This window comes from Ixodes scapularis, unplaced genomic scaffold (genome assembly GCF_016920785.2).
Source record: "Ixodes scapularis isolate PalLabHiFi unplaced genomic scaffold, ASM1692078v2 PGA_scaffold7__128_contigs__length_106722199, whole genome shotgun sequence".
NCBI lineage: Eukaryota > Metazoa > Arthropoda > Arachnida > Ixodida > Ixodidae > Ixodes > Ixodes scapularis.
The window spans coordinates 20,298,700-20,324,748 of record NW_024609882.1 but is presented as its reverse complement, the minus strand read 5'-3'; the positions used below and the strand labels follow the sequence as shown (position 1 = coordinate 20,324,748).

General features: G+C 45.9%; 2 protein-coding genes across 4 annotated transcripts; one reads left to right on the top strand and one right to left on the bottom strand.

Annotated features, from left to right (window-relative positions):
- Nucleotides 1–36: 36 nt before the first annotated feature.
- Nucleotides 37–25,188, top strand: LOC8038188 (zinc transporter 1). Of its 3 annotated transcripts, XM_029973513.4 has the most exons (8): nucleotides 49–887; nucleotides 998–1,114; nucleotides 6,360–6,632; nucleotides 10,387–10,609; nucleotides 13,645–13,930; nucleotides 19,128–19,171; nucleotides 20,152–20,429; nucleotides 23,419–25,188. In XM_029973513.4, exons 3-8 carry the CDS (start codon nucleotides 6,453–6,455, stop codon nucleotides 23,578–23,580), a joined length of 1,173 nt encoding a protein of 390 aa, XP_029829373.1. In that variant the 5' UTR covers nucleotides 49–887; nucleotides 998–1,114; nucleotides 6,360–6,452; the 3' UTR covers nucleotides 23,581–25,188. The 3 variants fall into 3 exon arrangements, with proteins under 3 accessions (XP_040359002.1, XP_029829373.1, XP_040359003.1); XM_040503068.2 differs by lacking the exon at nucleotides 998–1,114 and having other exon boundaries at nucleotides 37–887; XM_040503069.2 differs by lacking the exons at nucleotides 49–887; nucleotides 998–1,114 and adding an exon at nucleotides 949–997.
- LOC8038187 (probable D-lactate dehydrogenase, mitochondrial) lies at nucleotides 22,114–24,880 on the bottom strand. Its single transcript, XM_029973512.4, has one exon. It carries the CDS (start codon nucleotides 24,878–24,880, stop codon nucleotides 23,603–23,605), a length of 1,278 nt encoding a protein of 425 aa, XP_029829372.3. The 3' UTR covers nucleotides 22,114–23,602.
- Nucleotides 25,189–26,049: the final 861 nt, after the last annotated feature.

Genomic DNA, 26,049 nt, shown 5'->3' with positions numbered 1-26,049 from the left:
ACGCAGGTGCGAAAGTGACGGTCGGTCGTTCGCCGTGATCTGCCGGTAGGGGCAGTTTAAGCGGTTTATCTCCATTTATCTCGTTTATCTCGCTCTGATTGCAATGTTGGCAATGTAGGCATGTGCCTAATCCGCGCAGGCGGTATGAGTTCAAGCGAGGGTCATCATAGTTCGGATGCTCTTCGATAAACTCGGGCGTGGCGAAATCGAACTCGTGAGCAGCGCTCTTACTCAAGCGGATAAAAAGAGAGAAGCGGAAAACAATTCGGGGGCCGGAGGAGAAGCGAGAAGGAGCTTGCACAACATCCGCCTTGACCGCTAATGAAACCTGCGCAAAACAGACCACTTGATCGCTTCACGCTGCGCTTCACATTGAGCATTTGAGGACACCCCCGCCGACGGAACGAATTTGGAAATCGTCGCTGTCGCGGCGACGAAAAAACTTTTCGCGACCCCGAAGAGAACGAGAGAAGAAAAAGAAAAAAAGCCCTGAAAAACGAGATGAAGGAAAGGAAATGCCGCTGCTGAATTTTGAGAAGACGACGGCGGCATGCGAATGGTGTGGTGTGCAAAGCGGACTTTGGTGATGTGTGCAAAGGGTGAGCTAGCGTCTCTTTAAATTCAGCCTTAGGAGAAAAAAAAAGTTTGTGAGTCGTCCTTGTTCCCTTGGAAGCCTCGGAAGGGTCCGGGCATGCCCTTTTACGCTTACTCCTCGCTCGTGTCAAGCTCTCCGGCGATACCCCGTGCCAACAGATAACGGTCTTCGATAGCGATCTCGGAGGGAAAGTGAGCGAACTGCACGGAGCGGCTGGCTCCCCGCTACCCCCTCCCTACGAAAAAGAGATCGTCGGGATCCACACATTGCTCAGCTGACCCCCGAACTAACTGTAAGTACAGCGGCGGTAAAAATATGCTCCTTTTTTTTTTTTTTTTTCTTCCCCTTCCTGTGATGAGTCAGTTGGCGCTTGTGTGACTTGCGCTCGCTACTGCATCGCAGGTAGGACACAACGTGCAGTTGGTGCTATGCTCGGTTAAGTGGTGGGGTCCCGTGCTGCCGATCCCCCCACAGAGACCCCCCGATTTCTTCTACAGGCTGGTTTCCAGGGGAGAATTGGTGCGTGCTCTGATGTGACTCGGTTCTGCCGGGGACCCGCACGTTGTGCAGAACAGCTGATTTTCGTGCACGCGATTGACGTACTGCATGATCGATTCACTGACCGCATATGTAGGAATCGCACGCACGATACACCCAGACAAAGTGAAATACGAAGCACTGCTCGGTGGAAACTTGTTAAAATCAGGCTGTCTCATTTCGTCGGGTTGGAAAGAAAGGTGAGCTTGCAGTGCAGTGACAGCTCGTGGCTGTGTTGCCCACTAAACGTCTCGAGTGAAGGGCCCCCTTAGTATCTTATCATCCCACACCACATATATAGAGAGCCGGCTCTCTGCAGCTGCCACTGCGGTTGTCGCATGGGCGTGCACAGTGTCGGCGAGTCATTGATATACTTCCTTTCCGTCACAATTGTATGTCAAAGCATGCTGCATGCAGAGTAGTTGGCAGCATGAACTTATACCACAGTCTTGTGTAATACCGACTCCACATGCAGACCTATCACACAAAGCGATTCGCAGAGGCACCATCCCCGATATATGCCAAGTGGCCGGATGATAAACGTCTTTGCCTATCATTGTTTGTGTAGGTGTTGGCGATTAGAATATTTGAGGCAGTACGGGTGAATGAAGCTGCCCCGAATGGCAAAAATGGTGCTTATTTTTGCACGCTATGTTTCGTGACATGTTTAGAGTAGCCGTACTGAGATTATGTTCCCGTCATCGATCCTGCATTTTTACTACTACAGGAGAGATCTTGGAGACGAGCCAAATCCTCGAAGATGCCACTGCAGCATTCTGTGTACTAGTAGTTATTTGTGCACTTTTCTGTTTCATTTCTGCGTGATTATATTTAAGGGACAAAAGCTGAACATACAAAAGTAAACCAGATCGTCACCTGTCGTGAAGTAGGGAGTTGGAAGTGGTTAACAGAGGATGCTTCGATTTCACTTTTTGTTCCTACAACCTAGAGCTCTTAAGGTGAAACAAATAATTGATTCTTCACTCACCCTTGGACTCTTGATATAGGCCCATGTAGCATAGCCGTGGAGCAGGCAGTGACAACAGTAATGAGAATCTAGGAAAATGATTGTTGACAAACTCAAAACCTTTACTTTCTGTTCTTATGGCCTTCAGCTTTTAATAAGAGCTATATTATTAGCATGAGTTCCACCATTTTTATTTGCAACGCAAGGAGTATGGGCAAGAAATATAAACCGCTTTTATTGAACAATAGAAATCATCCGCACATTCTTCTATTTTTGTGCCTGCAATTTTTCAGTACTATACTGAAATGGCCAACTTAGATTTGTTACCTTTACCTATGTCATGTGCCTAGGGATTCTCTCTTATAGGACTTTCCTCTGGCAGGTAGCTTGACAGTACAGATGTGCACTAATGTCAGCAGCTGTTATAGTTGGAAAACATTCATGCAAGATTCTAACCTTGGTGCGCAAGCCCTCGTGTTCCAAAGTGCCATCACGGGACTCCTATGATAAAGATACAGCATCAAGGAGATGCGAAATGTCCAGAGGAAACGCTGTTGATGAGCCCTATTCTCTGGCAAAAAATAACAGTATAAAAGTATGCTAATTTTTTTGTGTGTGAAACTAGTAAGTATATTTGAAGTATATCTCTAGCAGGGATGGGCAAAACACATGCATATATGTATCGAAATACAAATACAAAATACTTCGTCAAAAATGTATTTAATTACAAATCCAATTACATTTCCAAAAAAGCATTTAAGTACAAGATACAAATACAACCACATGTATTTGGTCTCCTCCAAATACTTTTCCAAATACATTCCTCAAAATTCGCGTCGGCGATTTTAGGGCACCTGGAACGGGTTTCTGGGTATCTCATTTTAATTTTGCATCGCACACTCGGGAGTTAGTGTGCGAGGCTCTGGTAGCGTAATAGAAATATAATCACATAAAATGTAATCAGCTTGGACGCAATAGGTGAAAAAAGTACAGAGCTTCAAGCATCTTTTTTTGTCGATTACATTTTGGTATAGACCAACAAAGAACCGAGACGACCAAGACGCGCAGCACTAGCTAGAGAATTTTTTATTGTTGCAACTCGCACCAGTTACGAAAATCTGGACGACCCGGGCATTTAGAATGTTTCAGGCAAAAATATGGATGGAAATCAGGCTGGAAAGCATCACAAGTTGTCACAGGCACTTATTTAGCCAGTCTGCATGTGAATGTCGATTTCGTCACTATTCTTGCCCTGGACTAGCACCGTAATCACAATAGTCACTAGACGCTTGTGCTTGATTGAGAGACACTGCATTTGGTGCAGAACGTAGTTTTCTTCCTGCTCTGGACAGTGCCTTTAAATAAAGCCGGAGGAGAAAAAGAAAAAAGCCCCATGGCCGTGTAAAGGTTGGAGACTATATCTTACTACCCACATGCATAAAAACAAGATGTATTTTCACCCACAAAATTGTATTTAATTACAATTGTATTGGAAATACCCACATTTTAGTATTTAAATACAGACGTCAAATACATTACCCAATTTGTAATTAAATACAAATGCAAAATACACAAAGTATTTAAAATACGTATTTCAAATACTTGTATTTGAAATATTGCCCATCCCTGATCTCTAGTATATACTGTAATATAGTTCCAGTATGTTATGTATACTTTAAATATTTGTTTAGTGTACTTTTTTGGCACGATTTAGACATAATGTGAACTTTTGCTGTGGCCGCTAACCCAGTCTGGCCTCTGCTGTGTATGCACTAAAAGTAGAGAGACAGTGAGAAAAAATATATGGTGGTTTTGGAGAGATGGTGCACTAAAGTTTATTTTGATACTTTATTAGTAAACTTGGCATATTATTAGCTATATTTAGTGGAGTATTTTTTTTTCTTCGTAGAAGCGTGAAATAAGTATAGGGTGGTAGTAATAGTGAGGCTGCCTGCAAGATGAGTCGCGGAAAATCGGCCCCTTGTCATTGCTGGCCCAAATTTTTATAACAGCTGTATTTTAGCAGCGCACATTACGTTGTGAAATTTGAATGCATAGCTTTATTTCTGTGAATAATGAGAGCATCTTTAGAAATTTCGATGACACCCGACACAGGCGATTGAGTTCCACTGAAACTCGTGTTTGGTGCTTCTTTCGACGGGTGGTGCAACATGTCGAAATGGGGAAAAGCCATGACAGATCTTGGCCAAGTTCGTGGTTAGGCAATCAGATCAGGGAGTCGAACCATTGGTCGTTGTTCCAGTTCGGTTCAGGTTCCGTAGCTTCGCCTTTTGTTTCGGTTTAGTGATGAATTCGAAATAGTTCAATTACCGGTTCCACCAAGTGCAAACCGGTTGAAACCGGTCTTTACAAAGAAAAGTGCACAGCTCCAAGTTGTTAAGAAGAAGTGTGTTCAACATGGTGTCATCTGCATTAAAAGAAAATGGAACCGGGAGCCGTGCTGCGGCAACAAGGACAGCAAAACAAATATTGACCTTTTATCGCAAACACCGTTCTGCGCATATTAAGTGGTCATACAATTATACAACTGCTCAGAAATAGTATCAAAGTCTAGCACTCACGTGTGAGGTCAATCGGCCAGGACACACAGTGACACCGTGACAATAGCACACATTGTGCTCGCATCCGTCCCGCACAGCCAAACGCCTTGCTCGAACGACTGAGTTCAAAAGGAAAAGGACAATAAAAAAAGAAGTCTAAAAAAAAAGGGGGCAACTTAAAAAAATAAATATTGGTGAGCTTTCAGGGCTCTGGGCGATTGGCATCCCGGCTACCGGCGCCGCAGTGTCGGTCTTGCTCGCCACGGCTTTGCCTCTTGGCACCTCTAGATTTTGCCGCCGCGGAACAAACATGTGGACAGCCGTTGACTTTTTGTTTTTATTTTTTTGTTTTCTTTCTTTTGCTTGAGGGATATTGCTGAGCAGCAAGAAAATAGAACTATGCACACACACACACGACACACACTCAATGAATAGCTCTTTAGTCTCTTGGCATAGTCAGCTGTACTCTGTTCCACCTTATCATGTACCACGGGAGAAACTATGAGTTACCCATGCTAATTCATGGCTCGTAGCTTGTCTTGTGACTTTCCTCTCCCCGTGTCGCACTGCCCAATTAGAAGGGCACGTGACATCCTCCGAGCTATGAATATGCTTGGGTGGCTTGTAGCATCCTTTGCAGTCCATGATAAGGTAAATCAAAGTATAGAAGCGTACGCCACTGCCGACTCCAAGTCGTGCTGAACATAGACATGAAACATTTTTGTTTGTTTCATTATTATTTAGCTTCCTCCACGTCGCTGCCATTTGTCTTGTCACTGTGCCTCCGATGGTACCGTTGCAAATATTTAATGGACTTTTTTATTTATTTATTCACAACCACAACCTGCATGAATTAATGCGCAGCTCATTTTATTACGCCAAACCATTTCCAAATGAACCAGTAACTGCCACATGAGATTACGGTTCTGTTCCGTTTCAGGTTCAGTATTATTAAATGCTTGATTTTGGTTACGGTTTTGTCCTGGTTCAGTCAAAAATAATGGTTTTGCTCCGTTTTTCGGCTCGGATTAGGTTCGATACCCTGAATCAGATCGAAAATAATCTTCATGTAATCTAACTTCCCACTCTAAAACCGATCATGTGCAGTGAGCTTAACACCGGAAGAAATAAAAACATTCCACAGATACATCCTTCACTTGCACCATCTGCTCGCAAGGACACGTTGCGCCACCTCTCGACAGAAGCATCAAATGCGACTCTCAGCCCTACCCAATCGTCTGCGTCGGCATCTATCACTGAAATTACATGTTAGTGCACTCTCATTTTCCGCAGCAACAGAGCTCTGCTTCGAAGTTTCGCAAGGTAACATGCATCACTAAAACGCACCTTTGATGGAAATTGAAGATAGCAGCATGCGGGAGCCGACTTTTCCAGTTTGATGCTGGCTTAATCTTGGCTCGATGACAGCTTAATGTTTCCTCATCATTGACTCGATACAGGCTCAACATTGGCTGAATGTCGGGTAGAGATTGGTTACATGTTGGGTTGACATTGGCTTTATATTGACCTGACATTGGCTTGGTGTCAGCGGGATGCACTAGTCATTGTCCAGGAGCCGACGTTTCCTACCTGATGTTGTCTTGACATTGATTCAGTATTGACTTAATACCGGCTGGACATTGTCTTGATGTCGGCTCGAGAAACGAACGACTGTCTCTTTGTGGTGCCCCACCTGCAGGCGGCCACGTGCTCGGAGGGGGATGTGGACGGAGCCCGCAGGTCGGGCGCGGCAGTCGAGGCCCCGCTAGGGCGGCCGGCGCGGCGGGGCAAGATGGGGTGCTGCCACGCGGGGCGCAAGAGCCGCCTCCTGCTCATGTTTGGCATGACCACGGCCTTCTTCCTGGTGGAGATCATCGTAGGCTATGTCACCAACTCCATGGCCCTGGTGGCCGACTCCTTCCACATGCTCTCCGACGTCATCTCCCTGGTCATAGCCTTCCTCTCCATCAAGGTGAGCAACCCCAGGACCGGAGCTGGCGCTCCGCACGGGAACTGGATCTAGCTGGATTGGATTCCGTTGGCTTCTCCTAGAGCCGCTAAATAAGCTACGCTCTGAATTTTGGCCCTTAGTTCCCTAACCTTCTTGTGGGTGCAGCCATTTTGGTGCTAGAGTGGGCACACATGGCAGTAGTTACGATTTCAGATGGGTCACTCCGTGCCAGAGGAGACGCAGCAATTTTGCCATGTCCGGGATATGTACGAAAAAATTAATTTGGATCAAGAAGCCTCCGAACTTCAAAGAAATTATATTTTGTGAAAAAAATAAATTTTATGTTTGCTGATATTATGGTATAAATTTGTGGAATTTGCATAAAACCTATGGATCTAAGAAAAATATTGTAAAAAGACTGTTGCGTACTCACAAATTTAGGTGGGTGCCTAATTACTTTGTAAGATGCCAGTCTTGCGTTAAAATACAAACATTGAAAGACACCATTTTGAGTCCAAATTGGATCTCCAATAAGAAGAAACTTTATGAGAGTTCTTTAGTGAATTTGGATTTGGATGTTAGCTGCAATACTTCTCTCCTATTGAAGTGCTTGTATTACATTTTTTTAAGCATCGTTTTGTTGCATATTAACAAAATGTCAAAATCTTCATTTTATGCAGAAACGGCCATATTAAGAGCTGTAAAAAGCAATGTGTGCAGTGGTGTCCCGAACTTTCAAAATACCCAAGAGCTAAATTAGCCTCATCTGCCCAGCATATCAAAATAATTAAAAAAAAGGTACTTTTTGTTGTTGCAGAGAAATTATTTTTTAAAGATTAGCCTCTCTGGCATTCATTCAAGCACCCGCCTCGTAGGCGACGCACGCCGACATTCGCCAGTGAGCCATCAAACAGTGTGAGATGCCGCCGCAATGTTTTTATCGCTCTCCTGAAAACGTGTTTTAATCATTTGAAATTGACGTTATCCTGACTTTCATGCATCCGTGTCCTCTTTACATTACATAATGATACTGCCGTCTTTACTTTTACTCTACTTCTGCCCAGGTAATTGCCGACGAACGCAGGCCTTCATCGTCTGCTTCCCAAATTTGGAAATGCATACTATGCATCGGCCCGGTCTGTCTTATGTCCAGATATAAAAACAATTCAGACCGTATAACTCTTCACCGATGCAAAATGATAACGGTGATGTCGCTTCCCCATTGAACTAAAATATATTTTGATAGAATTAAGATGTATAGAATTCGTTGGTGCATCACCCAAGGATGCGCTGCCGAGATAGCGAGGACGTCATGGAAATGACTACGTCACTCTTCTAAGCTTCATTGTGGGCAGGACTTGTGGCAATCTTTTTGTGCGCAATATTGAAATCAAGAGTAAAAAAAGCTCGCAAATTCTGTTAATTGGTCAAGGCTCTGATAATAGTTGACGTCAATACTGCAATTGCCACGTGAGTCATGAAACCATTAATTAAAAATTTAATCAAAAATTTGTTTAATAAATTGACTTACCATGACGGTTGTTACCTCATTTGTCTAATGTCCTCTGAGCCTGACACTCGGATGGCAAAGACTGCACCCGTCTTGTCATCTGAGTTACAAGTACGTGCCTAACTCTTATCAAGCACACTTCCTCTAAAAATACCAATGAGTTCAGGATTTGAGACATGTTCTTCTGGCCTCCAGTTCATTCCCTAAAATACTGCTCATGAACGTAACCTCAGGGGTGTGAGGCATCCGCAGCAAAGAGTGAAATGCTTTTTTCATTATTACGCTGCTTTTGGTAGCACTACATAACTATCAAAATACATCTGAGTGTGATAGAGAAGCGACATCGCCGTTATCATTTTGCATCAGTGAAGAGCTAACCGGTCTGAATAGTTTTTATACCTGGACATCCGACAGAACAGGCCAACGCGCAGTACGCATTACCAAACTGGGGAGGCAGACACTGCAGGCCTGCGTTCGTCGGCAGTTGTCTTGGCAGAAGTAGGGTAAAATTGAGACACTAGTATCATTATGCAACACAAAGGTGATAAAGAAGCATGTAAATCAGAATATCGTCCACTTCAACTGAAAAAAAAAGTCTTTTCAGGAGAGCGTTGAAGACGATGGCGAACGCCAGCGTGTGTTGCACGAGGCGGCCGCGGGGAGGCATGGTTGGAGAGGCTCATCTTTAAAAAGTAATTTTCGGAAACAACAAAAAGCACTTTTCTAGTTTTTTGATATGTTGAACAGATATGGTGGGTTGAGGCTTTGGTTATTTCGAAAGTCCCAGGCACCGCTGCCCACACTGCTTTTTATGGCTCTGAACATAGCCGTTTCTGTATAAACTGGAGATTTTGACATTTAATTAAAATGCAACATAACGAGGCCTCTAAAATTTAGTACGAGCAATTCAATTATTTGTCTCAAGAGAAGAAAGAAAAAAAAAAGTATTGTAGCTAACACCAAAATCCAAGTTCAGTAAAAAAAAAATTTTTTTCATAAAGTCTTCTTTTTGGGGTTCTTATTTGTACTCAAAATGGTGTCTTTTAATGTTTGTATTTTAATGTCAGATAGGGAATCTTATTCATTAATTAGGTGCCCACCCAAATTTCTGCGGTACGCAACCGTTTTTTTTTTTATAATGTCTTTCGTAACTACATTGGTTTTATGCGAATTCTAGAAATTTAGAGCATGATATCAGCAAAAACAAAATATATTTATTTCACAAAAAAAAATCATTTTCTTGGAGTTCAGAGGCTTCTTTATGCAAATTAATTTTTTCGTAGGTATATTCTAGACATGAAAATATTGCCACGTCTCCTTTGGCATGGAATGACCCAGATGCGACTTCGTATAACTGGCAACCGAGATTTGAAGCACCTGTAAAAGCGTCACTACTCTGAGGCACAGCTGTGGCTCTAGCCTTCCCATTTGCATCAGGTGATCATGGAACCTTGGACTCTGGATCCAGCCCAGCTGTTGGACTCCTGCATGCATGCACGCGTAGAGATGGTAGACACAGCGGGGCACCATGTTTGGTGGTGCTTACGTGGCTTTATCCGCGGTCAATAAGACTTTGGACTGGTGTGGCTAAATTTGCATAAGTGGGCAGATTGTGTGCTCAGTGTCAAAGTAAGATTGAAAAAGTGGAACACGTGGTTTCAAAAAGGCATAGGGCTTGGTCTGGTGCAAAAAATAGAAGCACGTTTTCTAATCACCCTTGGCTCAAAAAATAAGTCACATGATGTAAATATTGCATTGAAATATTTGTTTTTCGGGATCATACATTTTGTGATATGCATATTCAATCCAGACGCTCTAAAAAGAGTAGTTTTGGGGGAGTTAAGTGTTCTGTTAAGTATATATCTCCCTCAGCTTTGAGGGTATCCCATTTTGAGCAAGTGTGCAGTGTTTTCTCTAAAACACAAGTTCTCAAACAAGGCTCCTAGGAACCCAGGGTTCTACCCAGGAACCCTTGGGGCTTTCCCAAGCTCCCACATTTCTTTGGGCGTCTCTGTGCCTAAATAAAGCGTTTTCCAAGTTTAAGCACTATTTTAGAAGATCGTGGCCATCCATTGACGCATAACTACATGACAAACGTTCCCCATTGTTTATGAGGTGTGTAGACTTCTGGAGTGCTTCATTTCATCACTGCCGAAACAGGAGTTTCTCGGCTGCCTTTCGAGATAGATATGCGTTCGAAGGGATTGAAAAGTTTAAGAAACCCTGCTCCGGAGTTTAATCCACGGCACGTCGCACGGCGCGCAGATGTCGCCCAAGAAGTGGTCCAAGAACACTTTCGGGTGGGCACGTGCGGAGGTGCTGGGCGCCCTGGTGAATGCGGTGTTCCTGGTGGCCCTGTGCTTCTCCATCCTGGTGGAGTCCCTCAAGCGCTTCTACAAGCCCGAGGTGATTGACGAGCCCAAACTCATCCTGTACGTCGGCGTGGCCGGTCTGCTGGTCAACCTCATCGGCCTCTGCCTGTTCCGAGGTGGGTGGCCGGTTCGTCCATTGTGTCACTGTCTGTCGAGTAGGGAGACGAACCGAACGCCGGGGCACGGAGAACGAACTTGATTGTTTGCTCGTAATAGACCCTTTTCGGGACCTCATCGAGCAACATTGGCGGTCGCCATTTCTTTGGCACGAAGCTCGCGATTGCATCCGAGTCCTCGCCGAACGCCGTCGCAGCCCCCGTGTCCGATGCAGGCTCGGGATGGGCACTCAAACTATGGCGGGCTCGGATAATTCGCGCGGCAGCCACTAGACGGCACACACTTTTGAAAAGCTTCTGTCTGTTGCCTGCAAATTGTGAATGTGACACCTCCTCGAAAGCAAAGAATGCAGCCAAAAGCAAAAAATTGGAACTGGCTTTGTTTTTTCCTTTGGCTGCGTTAAAATGTTAAAAGGGACACTGAAGTCAGTTTTCTCCGGGGAAACCTTTACAGTATCGGTAGCTGAAATGTATGTGCCATTATTCGAAACATACCTCAACTTTGCTTGGCTACCATATAAATGTCGACCGAGGGCCCACCCGAGACGTGGATGCGATCTCGAAAACGGGGAGGTAAGTGCTTGTCAGGTCCGGGAGCAGAATTGGAGTAGGGGCACGCGATAAAGCTGGCTTCACCGGCGCTCCATTCTGTCGCACACCCCTTATACGTTTCGAACGAGTGTCAAACTTCACTGCCTTGCACTGGCACCCGTGCATCAAGCTTCACCGCTTTGCACTGCAGTGCGTGCATAAAGCTTCACCCCTTGATATCGACACATGCGTGTCAAGTGTCACTGCTTTGCACCACGGCTCGCGTGTCGAGCTTCACCGCTTTGCACTGGCATGCTCAGAAAAGCAGCTCACGCAATCAAACCATCTTGACTAGCTTTTATTTTTTTTACATGCAAAAGCATTAAATGTTTTATGGGGCAAACACGGCGTTATCTGAGTGAAGCTGGCGTTATTGTTGTCTGTAGCCGCGAAAAATGGCACCTAAATTCCCATTGGCTAAGCAAAACGGCACCTAAATTTCCATTCCCAATAAAACACAAAAAGAACGCAGATGCTTCATCACGGAAGCCAACGGGTGCTCTCTAGGTCAAAGCGGACGCTCCTCAGAAACGAAACACAAAGAAAAGTACAGCAACGCAACGCTTCGTCACGGAAGCCAGTGGGGTTTGCCGTGCCTGTACAATGGGAGAGCGTGATGTCACCGCCATAGCGCCATGTGTGAAAGGAAGATGCGGCGCACTGCTTGTAGGAATGTGCTGTGTGTAGGAATGCTCTTGCATTCCTACAAATAAGCAGTCTTAAGTGTCTCTGCCAAATTTCTTTTAATTTTAAAAGTAGCAGTTAGATGTGTATTGAGACAAAGGTATGTGCTCGGTGTTCTATGATATATTCATATCTTTATGGTATCAGGCTTTACATAGAGAAATTCTGTTGCGCCTGCTGTGTTTAGCCCTATACCACTTCAGAAAGAGCCGATGTAGAGGTCATACCAACGAGGGACTTCTCACCGGTGTCATTTGTGGCATTCACGCCTGTGGCATACGTTTTGCTTGCTTTTTAAAGGGATGAGCATGCGCATGATGTTCTGCGAAGATTGTACGCTGGGCTATGAATTTCATTTACTGTAAAATACCGGGCGAGCGCCCACTCAAAATTGGTCAAAATTGGGAGATTATCGCGGAAAAATGAAGGATGGGTGCTTGTCCGGCCATCAATTTTACATATGTACTGTGCATATTTTCTCAGATCTTACAAATTTGGGAATGGGCGCTTAGTGTGGAATGGGCGGATGCACGGTATTCTACGGTAGTTTATAATAATAATAATAATAATGCTTTATTCGGTTTCTAAAAACCTGGGCGACAGTGAAAAGGCTATTGCCCATGCCATAGAGGCCCACTGTACCCGCTTCACAGACATATATACATAAAAAAAAAAATATATATATATATATATATATATATATAAATCTTTGTACACTGGGATTTGGGTCGGATTGAGTGTCAGATCACAGTTCTTTCAGATGGATGGTTGCACATTTACACAGTTCCTTTATGTCCGCTTTGCTTTCAAATGTCCCTGTGTGACGTCATTCGGGAGGGAGCGCCAGAGCTCGATGGTTCTCGGGAGGAGCGTGCTTCTATGACGCTCCGTCCGTCCAAGGAGGGGTTGTAGTTTATCGGCGCGATTCTTCCTCACATACCCTAGGAGAGGCGTAGGAGGGCCACCCAGCATGCAGGCTAGGAGGCGGAGCGAAGCCACCTGCCTACGGACAGACAGGCAGTTCCACCCCACAGCTCCGAGAAGATTCGGGGTGCCAATGTCCCTGTATTGCCTCAGCTGCGGCGGCGATTGGCGACGCAGGATAGCATAGGCCGCGCGCCGTTGCACACTCTTCAGCGAGGCAATTGCAGCGACCTGTCTAGGGCTCCACACCGACGAGCAGAACTCAAGCTGCGGGAGCACTAGTGCGGTGTACAAACTCCGCAGTGCCTTTGGGCCGGCCCCCCTTGACACTCGTTGGACGAAGCCCAGCGTGCGTTGCGCTCGCGAGAGCACCTCGGCAATGTGGGGGGAAAAACGGAGGTGCGGATCGAGTGTGACTCCCAACAGTTTTGTGCGCTGCGTCCTTGTGATAAGGCTGTTCCGTATCGTCAAGTCAGGAGGAGGCGGAGGCTGTCGGGTGGTGGTGAACAGCATTGTGGAGCACTTTTCCGCATTGCCCAGTTAGGGCATTGTATAAGGGGGGAATAGTACACATTTACACAAATAAAAACGCAGGTTAATTTAATGCATTTAGGATAAACTAAGTTAAATAAAATGGAGACAAATATTAATAACAAGAAAAATGAACCCATAAATTTGTGAGAAAAACTTTGGCATCTATGATAAAAGATGGTAGGCTGCTCCAGACACAGATGGCTTGATGGAGGAAAGAGTGATTAAATATGTTTGTAGAACTGGTTACTTCGCGGTTACATCGCGGGCACTTGCAGACTGCGCTTGTGCTGCCTTATGCGCAGAACACGGCCACAGTCACAGTCGGGGCCACCACCACAGCCTACCCACGGTAGAAGAGGTGGTCCTGCACAGCATGGAGGACGACATCAACGAGAACCGCTTCCGACTCGGGGAGCAGGGCACGCTTCCGCAGACGGACACCCAGGTGACAGGGGGGCAGCTCAACATACGCGGGGTGTACCTCCACATCCTGGCGGACGCCCTGGGCTCCGTCGTGGTCATCATCAGCTCCCTCATCATCTGGCTCACGACTTGGGAGCACCGGTACTATGTGGACCCCGCGCTCAGGCAAGTCCCCGTGAGCGTACGCGTCGCGGCAGCTGCAGGCAGTGCTGATCACAGTTCGAGCCGACCGTCCCTACTGAAGTTGCGACTGGCGTGACGCGCATTGTTGAATCTGCAGTCATATCGAAGGTTCACGTCGAGGCCTGAAGTATTTTAATATTTGTGAAATGTTAAGATGTAACAAGCCTTGGATTCACCAAAAGCAATTACTTCTGCGTGATGAGTGTCTCCTAGTTTAAATACACCAAATGCACTGCCTAGAAGGAGTGTTAACTCATTGATATGATTGCTGTGCCATTTTCGCCAAAGCGCTTACCCCCAACGGGCTGCTACAGTTTGCCAAAATGTGAGGGGTTTGTGCCGACATTGCGCCAAAACTTATTTTCCCGATATTAATACCAAATAAATAATAACTCGAGCATTGCTATGATGCTGGATGTTTACGGCAGGCTTGTGAAAATTTCTGAAACTTTCGGTTATCGCGTCAAACAACATTACTGCGGTATGATTTCTGTGTCAAACATTGACAGTACTAGGGAGTTTTGTAATATTTCTCGTGCTCGGTGTCTCTTCTGGCTGAATGGCACCCGCGTGCTAAGGAGAAAGTATTGAGTATTGCTTGAGTATTGCGAGAAAACTTCAGTGGACTACTCTATAAGTTTATGTTTTATCTCAACTCTCGTTATGTTATTACCTTTGGATAGGTTCCATCCATTCGATGGCATAGTGAATATAGTAAATTTTAACTAAATAGCAGTGAATGCGAGCCTTAAAATAACCCTACCAAGTTCGGCAGAATTGTTTCTCTAAACAAACATATTTATAGTTTACATGCAGATATTTTTTTTATCGTGAAGTTCAACTTATAAAATGTAATTGATGTTTATAATCAAATTATAAAAGTTTGGTATTTATATAAATTAAAAACTGCAGTTTTATTACAACTTTAGAATTTAAAAGAAAACATTGATTCGAATGTACAAAATTATTATATTCTGACACGATTTCAGCAGATAGGCTTTCGGTTTACATTTCATTTCATACCTAAAAGAATTATTCGGAGCAGTTCCTACTGCCCTCCATCAATCGGCATCTTGTTACCACGTCTTGTGCTTGTACAGTGGGCTTGCTATAATTCAAACTCAAATATTTCATAATTCTGGGTATACTAATTCAAACAAATTTGAAAATTTTGGTGGTCGCGCTACATTTCTAATGTATTCATAAACCACTTAATTCGAACGGCGTTTTCGTGCATTTCATACTTGTTGTTCTCGCGGCCCTGTTGAGTGTGCTTCTTTTTGAGCACTGGTGCACTGCAGAGAGGCAACACCCCTCAGAGCTTGCTTCCGCAAGTGTTGCTTCCATGCAGTGCGCCGGTGCTGGGCAAGAAGCGCCCTCAATGGGGCTCAAGCAGGGCTCATGAGCTAAGAAAACGGGCACCACGCAGAAATTTCCATGGCAACTTGCACGGATGCTGTGATGTGGCAGCATGGCATAGGTTCACATCGCAGCGTTTGCGCAAGTTTTTTTTCTTGCCGCTAATACCTTATGATAGGGGACCGTTTCATTTGAGGCTATCGTATGCGCAGATTTATTGACATTTTATAGTGATTCATAGAGGTTACGCAAGGAAGCCACTTTCATACTTTCGCCTGGTGTTGCCCACAGGCCACTAAGCTATAACTTTCAAGTTTACCTTACAATTTTTTTTTTTATTTCAGCTTTGTTTTTTTATTTCATCTTGCCAAACATTAGGTATATTAAAAAAGAAATGTTTTAGTCAATTTTTGTACCATCAATAAAGAGTTAATAGCCCACATTAGACAACTTCTTGTATTGATGAACAAACTTAATTTTGTTTTGAGTTTTCATGTGCTGTCTAAACAGTTGACAATAAGCAACATATTTAGGGATGTCGCGAACCACCCTAGGTTCGATTTCGAAAGGTTTCGATATTTGCGAAGCGAACTCAGGTTCGATTTCGAAAAATTTCGATATTTTCGTACCGACCGAGGTTCGATTTCGAAAAATTCGCAACTTTTGTCCACAGCGGAGTTTCGAATTCGAAAAGTTCGAAGCTTTCACGGTTTCTAAAATTTCGAATTCGAATATTTCGAATATTTTTTTACTTCAGGTTCGATAAATTCGAAGATTTCGAAATTCTTTGTAAAAAAGATTCGAAAACTTCGAACGCTTCGAATTTTTATAGACATGAAGTTCGAACAATTCGAAGATTGCGAATTTCTTTTTCCATAAAGTTCGAAAAGTTCGAAAGTTTCGATTCTCTTTTAACGCTAAATTAAAAAAAAAAAAAAAAAAAAAAAAAATTTGAAGATTTTGAATTACTTTCTAATCCAAGTTTTCAAAGTTCGAAGTCCGATTTTCAAGTTTTTCCACAGTTTCAGTTTCAAATAACGTTTTCACGACTCACTTGGTTTTCGCAAAATCAAGTTTAGAAAAGTTAGGGTGTGATACCTAGATTCTGCGAAGTTGGTCAGGCAATTAAATGAGACGACGAGTGTCCCGGATGTGCTAGAATATTTGCCAGTGCAGAATTGTGACCGCCAGCCCCGTGGGGGGGGGGGGGGGGGGGGGGGGGGGTCTTTAACGTGCATCAAGCAGTAGTGATTGCACGAACACACTGTTTTACGAGACTCTTCCAGTTCGAAACGGCCAGGGGCGAGCAGGAGGTTGAGGCTCAGAAAAACCGTGGAGCGACCTGGCAAACTAGCTCGCCACCCCTTGCACGCTGGTAGTAATCCGATCCGGTGAAGTTTATAATTGTCCTGGAGGTTTATTTTCTGGGACGGAGGAATCGCCTCGCAAAAAGCACAAAAGCCGACGCAACTCGAGGTCGAGGAGCGTTCTACCATACAAGTGGCGTCGGAAGAGGAAAAACGGGGGGAAAGAGGGTAGCGGGGAGGGGGGGGGGGGGGGGGGGGGAGGGAGGGGCTTCAGCCTTCTTCTTCCCCTTGCAGGTATTTCGGACTGTTAAAGAAAACAATACGGGGAAAGAGGGCGTGGTCGAGCTTATTTTAATCTGAAATTATTTATGCATATGTATAGCTATAATGTCGCTCTTCACTGCATAAAAGGTTGCGTAGATGGTCATTGTTAGAAACTCGTTGTCAGAAGGCACTGCTCGTCACATGCTTAGTGGTTCGGAAGTTCAAAGCTGTCTTTTCGACCTAAACACCTGTGCCGATAGTAACAAAAGAAAAAAAAAAAAAGAATAAATGCGGGAATAAAAAGCAGGAGAAAAAAAAAACTATCAAGAATTCGTCGGAAGTGTTCTATTCTTGCATATTCAGAGGTTCAGAACTTCGAAACAAGTTTCTTTTACCAAAGTGTGTACAGGCTAAAAGAAACACGTCCCAGGAACGTGAAGCGAAAAAAAAAAAAACAAGTTTTCTTTTAATGACGTGCCGAACTTGAACACTACTAGAAATCTTCTCCCATGAGTTAATTTATTTCTTAATGTGAAAAAAACAATAAATATATTATTTTGTATTCTGCAGATGGCAATGATATGTACTGTCTGTGGTGTTAATTTAAATGCGATACCTCAAACAACTTAGACGAAAATAAATATCAAGTTTAGGTCATAATTGCATGCAGATACATGTTTGGACATTTCTTCGAAACTCACGTTGAATAACAATAATCACATCTTAAAACGGCACTTACCTAGGCTATACATAGATCATTCTTAAAAAAGTATAACTTATCTACCATGAATAGCTCCGGCTGCAGCGTGCTTCAAATCTGGCACAAACGATAATGGTCAAAAACCCGTCGTCCTTCCTCGCCCCTTCGGGGATTTATTTCTTTAAACCTAAGCATGCCAGAACATTGAAATAAACGACATTGTCTTTCGTAAGGAACGCAGCACCGCGTGTAAAAGTTCGAGAAAAAAAAATTACGAATGTACCCCACTACTTGAAATCAAATGAAACCGTCCGCCGGTCTTTCGAAGTTCGACGAACGTCGAACTTTTACCCTAAAAGTTCGAAGTTCGTCGAACTTCTGACTTTTCAGAGTTCGAAAGTTCGAAACTTTTCGAATTCTCTTGATAAATAAGTTCGAAAGTTCGAAATTCATCGAATTTTTTGGTCAGTCAAGTTCGAAAGTTCGACAAGCATCGAACCTTGCAGCGCAATAAATTCGAAAGTTCGAAAAAGATCGAATTTTTTAGCGTAATAAGTTCGACGGTTCGAAAAGCGTCGAACTTCTTAGCTTAACAAGTTCGAAAATTCGACCTCCGTCGAATTTTACGATATAGACAATTCGAAAAATCGAAATCTTTCGAACCTTTCGAACCGCTTGATTCGATCATCGAAACTTCGATTCGAAAAAAGTTCGCGGCATCCCTAAACATATTTGAAAGATAAATAGACTTATGTTACACATTTCATAAATGTTCCATGTGTGGCATAGCTGCTTATGATTAGTAGGTCTATGTAGAGGAAATTATCAAATATCTGCTTTGTATGTGTGGCCATTCATGTGGCAAATCATAATTTTACCTTGCATCATATTTAGACAAATTTTTGATAAATCAAACAAAATTTCTGACTTCCTGGAGTTTGAATTAACGAGAGTCTACTGTACATGCAATTAAACTGCTAGCTAGGGAATCAAACCTGCTATGTTGTTGACGCCATCCAGAGGTTGCAAGAAGCAGGAAGGAAAAGTTGACATAGACGCATAAATTTTAACATCATATTCACACTGGCCAAGGTACATGTTGCTGCTCCAAAATGGACTTATGGTAGCTCCAAAATCACTCGGACCAATCACATCACTGATTAACATTTTATCCGTTTTTCTGCACATTGCCATCGTCCTGGTTTTGAACATCATTTTAGTATGTTCTGCAATACTTTATGCCAGTTCAATGCTCTTACATGGGGATGTGCTCACACACTCTTTCTACGCAACTTTTGAAAATCTAGAACTGTGTTAGGACTTCTCAGATTACTTCCAGTGTTTTCTTCCCTGACAGTAGTGCTAACAAATGGCTGGTGAACTCAACTTTTCCTGTATACTTTTCTGTAATTCTAAGTTTGTCTTCAAATTTTGTTCATCTCTCGCGAACCGTGTCTGCTATCTAGAGTCTTTCATCGGCTTAGCTTTGAGACAGATGCGTATTAGATTTTGTTTGTGTCATTGTCTCTTTTTCCCGTCCTCCCAACAGCCTGGTGATGGTGTGCCTCATCATGAAGTCCACAGCTCCACTGCGTGAGTGATCTGCCCCGTTTTTCAAAGGTTTACCAGTACATGCCTGGAGTGCATCTTCTACTGATACGTTTGCGTCTCGTTAACGTCAACGCATCCGAAGTGGTTCCAAAGTGGCACCAACCTGTGTCACAGGAGCCAGCATCGTGTCATAATCCCGGCGGTCGGTCGTAGACGCTCCGACAGAAAAGACGAGCCAAGGCAAGCATCGCCGTCATTGCAGCGTCCAGGCTCCCGAAGCTTTTGCAAAGTGTCAAGCTGGACAGCGATTTGTGGCAGAACCGGCGTCTGCAGCATCCACCTGTGCTATCACCGGGATCATGAGAGGCGAGAGTTTGACACAAGTGCGGCGTCCTCGATTCCTGGGTTGTTTTTCGGTTTCTGCCCGACAATGCTGCACTTGTGTTGTGCCGTTTCCCGTCGCGATTCTGGCAGCGTCGCGGCAGCACGAGTGGATGCGGCAGGCGCCCATTCTGCCGTGGCTCGCTTTCCGCTCGACAGTTCGTGGAGCCTCCGCAACAGCGAGTTGGGGCGCGGCGATGACAGTGACGCTAGCATCTGCTCATACTTTTTACTGGAACTTCCGCGTCCGACCGTTGGGATTGCGACGTCCGACAATGTGACACGCCGGCTCGTGCGACGTCACTCGTTGCCACCATCTTCGATGCACGGGCGTTACGCGGAGCGCAAGTTTGTCCGCTTCTTTTGCGAGGGTTGTGGCGACGTGAGAACGCCGATCTCCGATTGGCTCCGATTGGAAAGATAGTGTGTAGGCCTCGAGACAGCTTGCTTCGAGGCCTACCCCGCTATCCCAGCTTCCAATCGGAGCCAATTGGAGCTCGGCATTCTGACGTCGCCACAACCCCGCAAAAGTAGCAGACAAACTTGCTCTCTGCGTAGGATGCTAAACCCACCAGTGGAAGACGCGTTCCAAGCGCCGCATTGTCGGCGGTGGAGGCCCCACCCGACGGAATCTCTCGCAGTGGTGGACTCTGCGCTGATCCTGCTCCAGACGGTGCCGACGCACATCCAGATGGACTCGCTGCAGAAGAAGCTGCTCCAGGAGGTGGAGGGGGTGCTGGCAGTGCACGAGTTCCACGTCTGGCAGCTGGCCGGCGAGCGCATCATCGCCTCGGCCCACATCCGCTGCAAGAACCTCCAGGACTACATGCAGATTGCCGAGCGGGTCAAGGAGTTCTTCCACAACGAGGGCATCCACTCCACCACCATCCAGCCCGAGTTCGTCCAGCTCGAGGGAGAGGTGGGCACTGCCTTTGTTTCCAAATCTCGGGGGGCCTTCGTCTTGATCTCAGGGCCAGCTCGCACGTGCTTGCGTCTGGTTGCGGTCGACTGCGCTGCAACCCCTTTCACCCTTTCCGGTTTAGCAGAGCGAACGCCAGAGAGGAGGGGAGTGGAGTGCCTCCTTTTTCACCTCTGCTCCAGCATTTGCTCTGCTAAAGTGGAAAGAGCGGAGGGCTTTTCTAGGAGGAGCTTTTTTAACTCTTCTTAACCTGCAACAGAGTATAGACACCAATTCTTTACAATCACCCAACTCCCGGCCATAGTCGATGGAACGCCTTGGGTGGTTTTCTTCTCGTCTCTCCGAGTTCAAAGCTCCCCCACCAAAAAAAATCTCCTCTTTGGAGTCGCGGCTGTCGCAGGAAAGTGCTGTGGTTGTGGGAGGTGGAAAGAGTTATACAGTAGAAACTCATTATAGCAGACCTTGATAGTGAAGATTTTTTGGGGGTTTGTTGTAAAAGGAGTATGCAGAATGGATATACTCTTGCTACAAACTTTGAGATTCATTATGTCTGGAGTCTGTTCTAACCGTAGAGAAAGCATGAATGGATATTAGAAAAGAATTGTTTCATTGAAACTTATAAACTTTTAAAGGTGGTAATTTTTGTATCGAGGTGCACAAACAATAGCCATCGCTGTGCGCTTTGGGTAAGACAAGGCTCGCGATGCGCCAGGCGCGATGAGGGCAGTTCGCAAAACGGATGCCACCGCTACCGACCCAGAGCCGCGTGACGTCCGAAATAATGATTGCTGTCGAAGAGTCCGCTATAACAAAATGGTAAACCACTGGCAAACTCCCCAATATAGTCCATTATGTCCAAGTCCATGTTATACTAACAAACTATTTATTAAGCGATGTTGGCTCAATGGCTTAGGAGGACCAACCAAACTTCACGAATCAGTATGTTATAACCGAACGTCTGATGTAGCCAGATCTGTTGTAACGAGGTTATAAGCTTGTATAGAAACTTCAGCTGTCCCCCCACCGCCGCTACTTTCCCTTCCCACAAAATCTTTAGGATCACAGTCTTCGCTGTTGCTCTAAGCCGGAAGAGGGACCAGAGGAATCGCACGCTTGGAGCAGCCTTCGTCGTGACCCAGAAATACCGTGTTGGCCCATGGTCCTGAATGGAGGTCGACGAGATGAGCCTCCTTGTGTCGGTCGTCCGAGATTGGGGAGAAAACTGGAAGGCCTTTTCCTTAGAACCACTGACCCTGTGCTCTGACAGCATTTAGCCTCTGCCTAAACTTACTTGAAATATCTGTTTTTCTTTCTTTTATTTTTTACTATTTGGCATTGAGTTTGACGTTGGGTTTGACATTGAGTTTGACGTTGCCGGCAAGTGTTTTTGGATAGGTTTGTATTAATTCGAAAACGAAAATTGATGGCACCCGCTAGGTGCCATCAATTTCGCTGAAGCCGCCAGTAGCCCAGGCAGAAAAAAAAAAGTTTCGAAACAAGTTTGAGTTTTAGCCGTTTTCTTAATTCCCTTTGTAAATTATGTTTAGATGCAGTGATCATGCTAGTGGAAACTACACTCAACTGCTGGCTTGAATGAATTAACCCTGGTGTGTGCCTCTACAGCAGTATTTGCTTATTTAGATCGTAGAACCAGGTACTTTACGATTAGGTAGGATACAAAGTGCACTTTTTAGAATTCAGCTTTATTTCAGAAAATTTTTGTTGCCTTCTGTACATTGTCACACGATTGAGCACTGACAGTGTCATAAATCCATCTTGCCAAGTGGGCACCAAAGGCTATAAGGAACTTTGTACGGAACCCCAGAGTAGTGCCGTCTGTCTTTGGACTATCTTGTGTACGGACTAGGGAACTACTAGTCATGCGTGACAGCGAGGGAGTGCTGAATCACGACGGAACAATATCTACTATACTACTCCAACATTGATCATACTACCCATATTTTGTCAGTTGCGACGTGGCTGGAGGCAATGTAAAGTTGTGCCACCAGGCAGTAGAACATCTCTGGAGCGATCTTGCTTTCTCCAGAGAGCATCTCTACTCTAATAGCAGCTTTACAACATGTCTCAATACCACCCACAGCTGCCAGTACTGCGTGTCACGACTTCTCTTAACTGTATTTACACCTTGGCTGCACCATTGCTACTTTGCTCGTGCGGACGTTTAGCGTGGCAGTCCTATTATCAATTGAACCAACTTTGAGCTAAGAAGCTGTATGATTCGACACTGGTCTCTAAGGTAACTACAATCTCTAAAACGAAAAAAAAAAAAAAGTAAATGCACTTGTAGCCAAATGGATTTCTGAAATATATGTTGCGATAGTTACAATGCGTAAAAGAAACCGTGCCTTTGTGTCACTATATAAACACTAAATTACTTTTTCCCTCCAAGAATTGGTGCAAGCAGACAGAGGAAGCGAGTTTTTCCCCACTTCTGTTAGCACACGTTTGAGCTTTCCACGATGTTGCTGGAGTTAAAACATAGTGCAGATCTCAGAACAGTGTTCTTTATCCCCAAGTTCTTATCTTTGTGCGAAGAGTAAGGTAGCTCAATGAAAGTAGGAAAATGAAAAGAGCATTCCATACCCCCAGAAAGTCAGAAAATGAGGGGGGCCACCATAAAATAAAAAAAAAAAAATCTTAAAAATAAAAACGAGAAAGTGTTTTAGTTAATTTTTGTTTTATATGATGCGTGCGTGAAACTTGCAGTTCCAGTTGTTAATTAAATTTTATACCCGTAGGTTGAAGCACGTCGAAATAAGGCTCAGTTTCTCTCAACATAAAATGATTTCAAAAAGTAAAAGCAATTATTCGTCAATTTGAAGAGAATATAAAGCTCAAAAACGTCCGGCCCTATCTGTAAAAGAATTAACCTGGCTTACGAACAAGTCCGGTCTAATACCTATGCGAATGGCTAGAACGGCAGCAGCGGAACTTGAGACATCACAGTCCATCTTGCGTTCCCTCGCAGAGCAACGACAAAGACTGCGTGCTGGACTGCCCAAGCCGCACCAACTGCGTGGCCCAGACGTGCTGCGGGCCACGTGGGAAAGACGCCAGCCCAGAGGGCTCCCCGGGGGGCGACGCCCCAACGCTACGACAGCGCCCCACGCCAGAGGGCGTACCCGCGTGAAGGGCGCCAATAAAGGCGCCTTTCACGCAAACATCTTTCCCGGGTTCATGAGGTTCTTTGGGTCTACGGCGTTCTTAAGCCTCCTGAGGAGCGCCACGCCGTCTTCGCCGAGCTCTTCGACGAGGAGCTTCTGCTTTCCGACGCCGACGCCGTGCTCGCCCGTCGACGTTCCGCCGAGCTGCAGCGCACGTTCGGCGAGCTGGTGAGCCACGTCGGTCACCTTCTTGACGTCGGCAGGGTCCTTGGGGTCGAAGAGCATCATGGTGTGGAAGTTTCCGTCCCCAACGTGCCCCACCACGGTCGCCAGGATCCCCTTCTCGGCAATGTCCGCCTTAGCCAGCGCCACGAGCTCAGGCAGCTGGGAGATGGGGACGCACACGTCGGTGACGTAGCAGCGCGTGTTGGGCCGCATGGCGCACGTGGCATAGAAGATGGCGTGGCGCGCCTTCCAGAGCCGGCTCCGCTCCTCGGGCTCCTTGGCCCACCGGAAGTCAGTGCCTCCGTTGCCCTCGGCGAGCTCGATGACAGTCTCGACCTGCTCGCGCACGGCTTCCTCGGACGCCCCATGGAACTCGAGGAAGAGGGTTGGGGACTCTACGAAGTCGGTCTTGCTGTACCTGTTGCACGCGCGGATGGTCATCTCATCGAGGAACTCAATGCGTGCCACGGGCACGCTGCACTGGAGCACTTGGACCACGGCCTCGATGGCCGCGTTGACGGTGGGGAACGGGCAGACGGCCGCCACGGTCACCTGGGGTGCCGAGTGTAGCCGCAGGGTGGCCTGGGTGATGATGCCCAGCGTCCCCTCAGAGCCGACGAAGAGGTTCGTCGTGTTGTAGCCGGCGGAGGTCTTGCGTGAGCGGCGTCCCTTCCCCGCCGTGTACACGATTGTTCCGTCGGGGAGCACCACTTCGAGGTTGAGGACGTTCTCGCGCATGGTGCCGTAGCGCACAGCGTTGGTGCCCGAGGCGCTGGTGGCGCACATGCCGCCGAGGGACGCATCGGCGCCGGGGTCGACGGGGAACCAGAGGCCAGTGTTGCGAATCTGGCCGTTGAGGTTGCGCCATGTGAGGCCCGGCTCGACGACGACGTCGAAGTCGCTCGCGTGGAGCTCCACCAGCTGGTCCATCTGGGAGAGGTTGAGGCAGACGCCACCCCTGGACGCCTGGACGCCACCCTCCAGGCCGGACCCGCTGCCAAAGGGCATCATGGGCACGTCCTTCTGGTAGCACAGGCGCGCCACCTTGCTCACCTGCGCCGTAGAGACAGTGCCCCTGTGCCCGAGTGCCGTACGTTCCATGACAGACGGATGCCTTTAAGCTACTGACCTCGTTGCGTCGCGATGCAATTAATGTACAAGCTCCAGGAAGAGTTTTAATAATGGTGTGTGAACCAATGTGGGATGGGCACTTAACGCGTGTCTGTGCTTAAGGTCGAACATCGCAAAGCAATTTTCTGCCTTGCCGTAGTGCTTTAATGACTCTGGAGGTTTCAAATATTTTTTTATACATGCTTTATACTTTTCGGCATTGTGCAAAACATTTTTTCTCTACTAATATATTATGTATAGATGGAAAAGAAAATCTGCAGTAAAGCTTGTGGTGCCACTGGATGCCTATAACAATTAATGGGCTCGCATTAATGCTCTAGGCATGACGTGTGGAGTTAAATGACCTAAAATGTTTTTAAGATGTTTGCCCCCCGAGGACATCCGAGCTTCAAACAAGCAGTTTCTATACACATTTCTAGCGCTTATCATCCAGACAAAAAAAGCAGAATCACTGGGCTGTCTGATATTCCGCACGGACGCCTTACCTGCTCGACATTCTTTGGAAAGACGACCACGTCGGGTGCTGCTGCAGGGTGAGGTCCCTCGTCGCGGCTGTGTTGCTCGCGGATGGCATCTGTGCTGCTGACGTTCTTGCTGCCCAGAATTTCTTCGAGCTGTTTGGCAAGCACCTCGCAGACGCCCCTGTGGCTCTTGACAGCGTCCGGCACACGGCACAGTTGTCGGCACAGAACCTTTGGCAGCAGCATGGTGCCTGGTGTTGTGCTGACTTTGTTGGAAGGGTGGTGGTCTGGAAGGGTCTTGGGCTTCCTTGAGGGCAAGAAGAGTATTTGGGATTAGGTAATCCTGCCAAACCTCCAATAAAAACTTCTATGTGATCATTGGAGATTTTTGTTGGATATATAAGAAACTTTATTGGACCAATAGAGATTTCTATTTGTCCAGTAGAAATGGCTATCGGCCCACTGGACCCCTAGAAAATTCTCAACCAAACAGACCAATAGGAACTTCTGTTTGTCGAACAAAGCTGTTTTCACCCGTAAGCTGTGACTGCATTGAACAGAGCTGTTTTCACCCGTAAGCTGAGACGGGAGTGGGAGCCAAGTGACCCAGGACCAATCGGCCGCTTCCCTCTTATCACTTGAGCCGACTCTCTCTGCGTGAATATGAGTGAGAGCGTG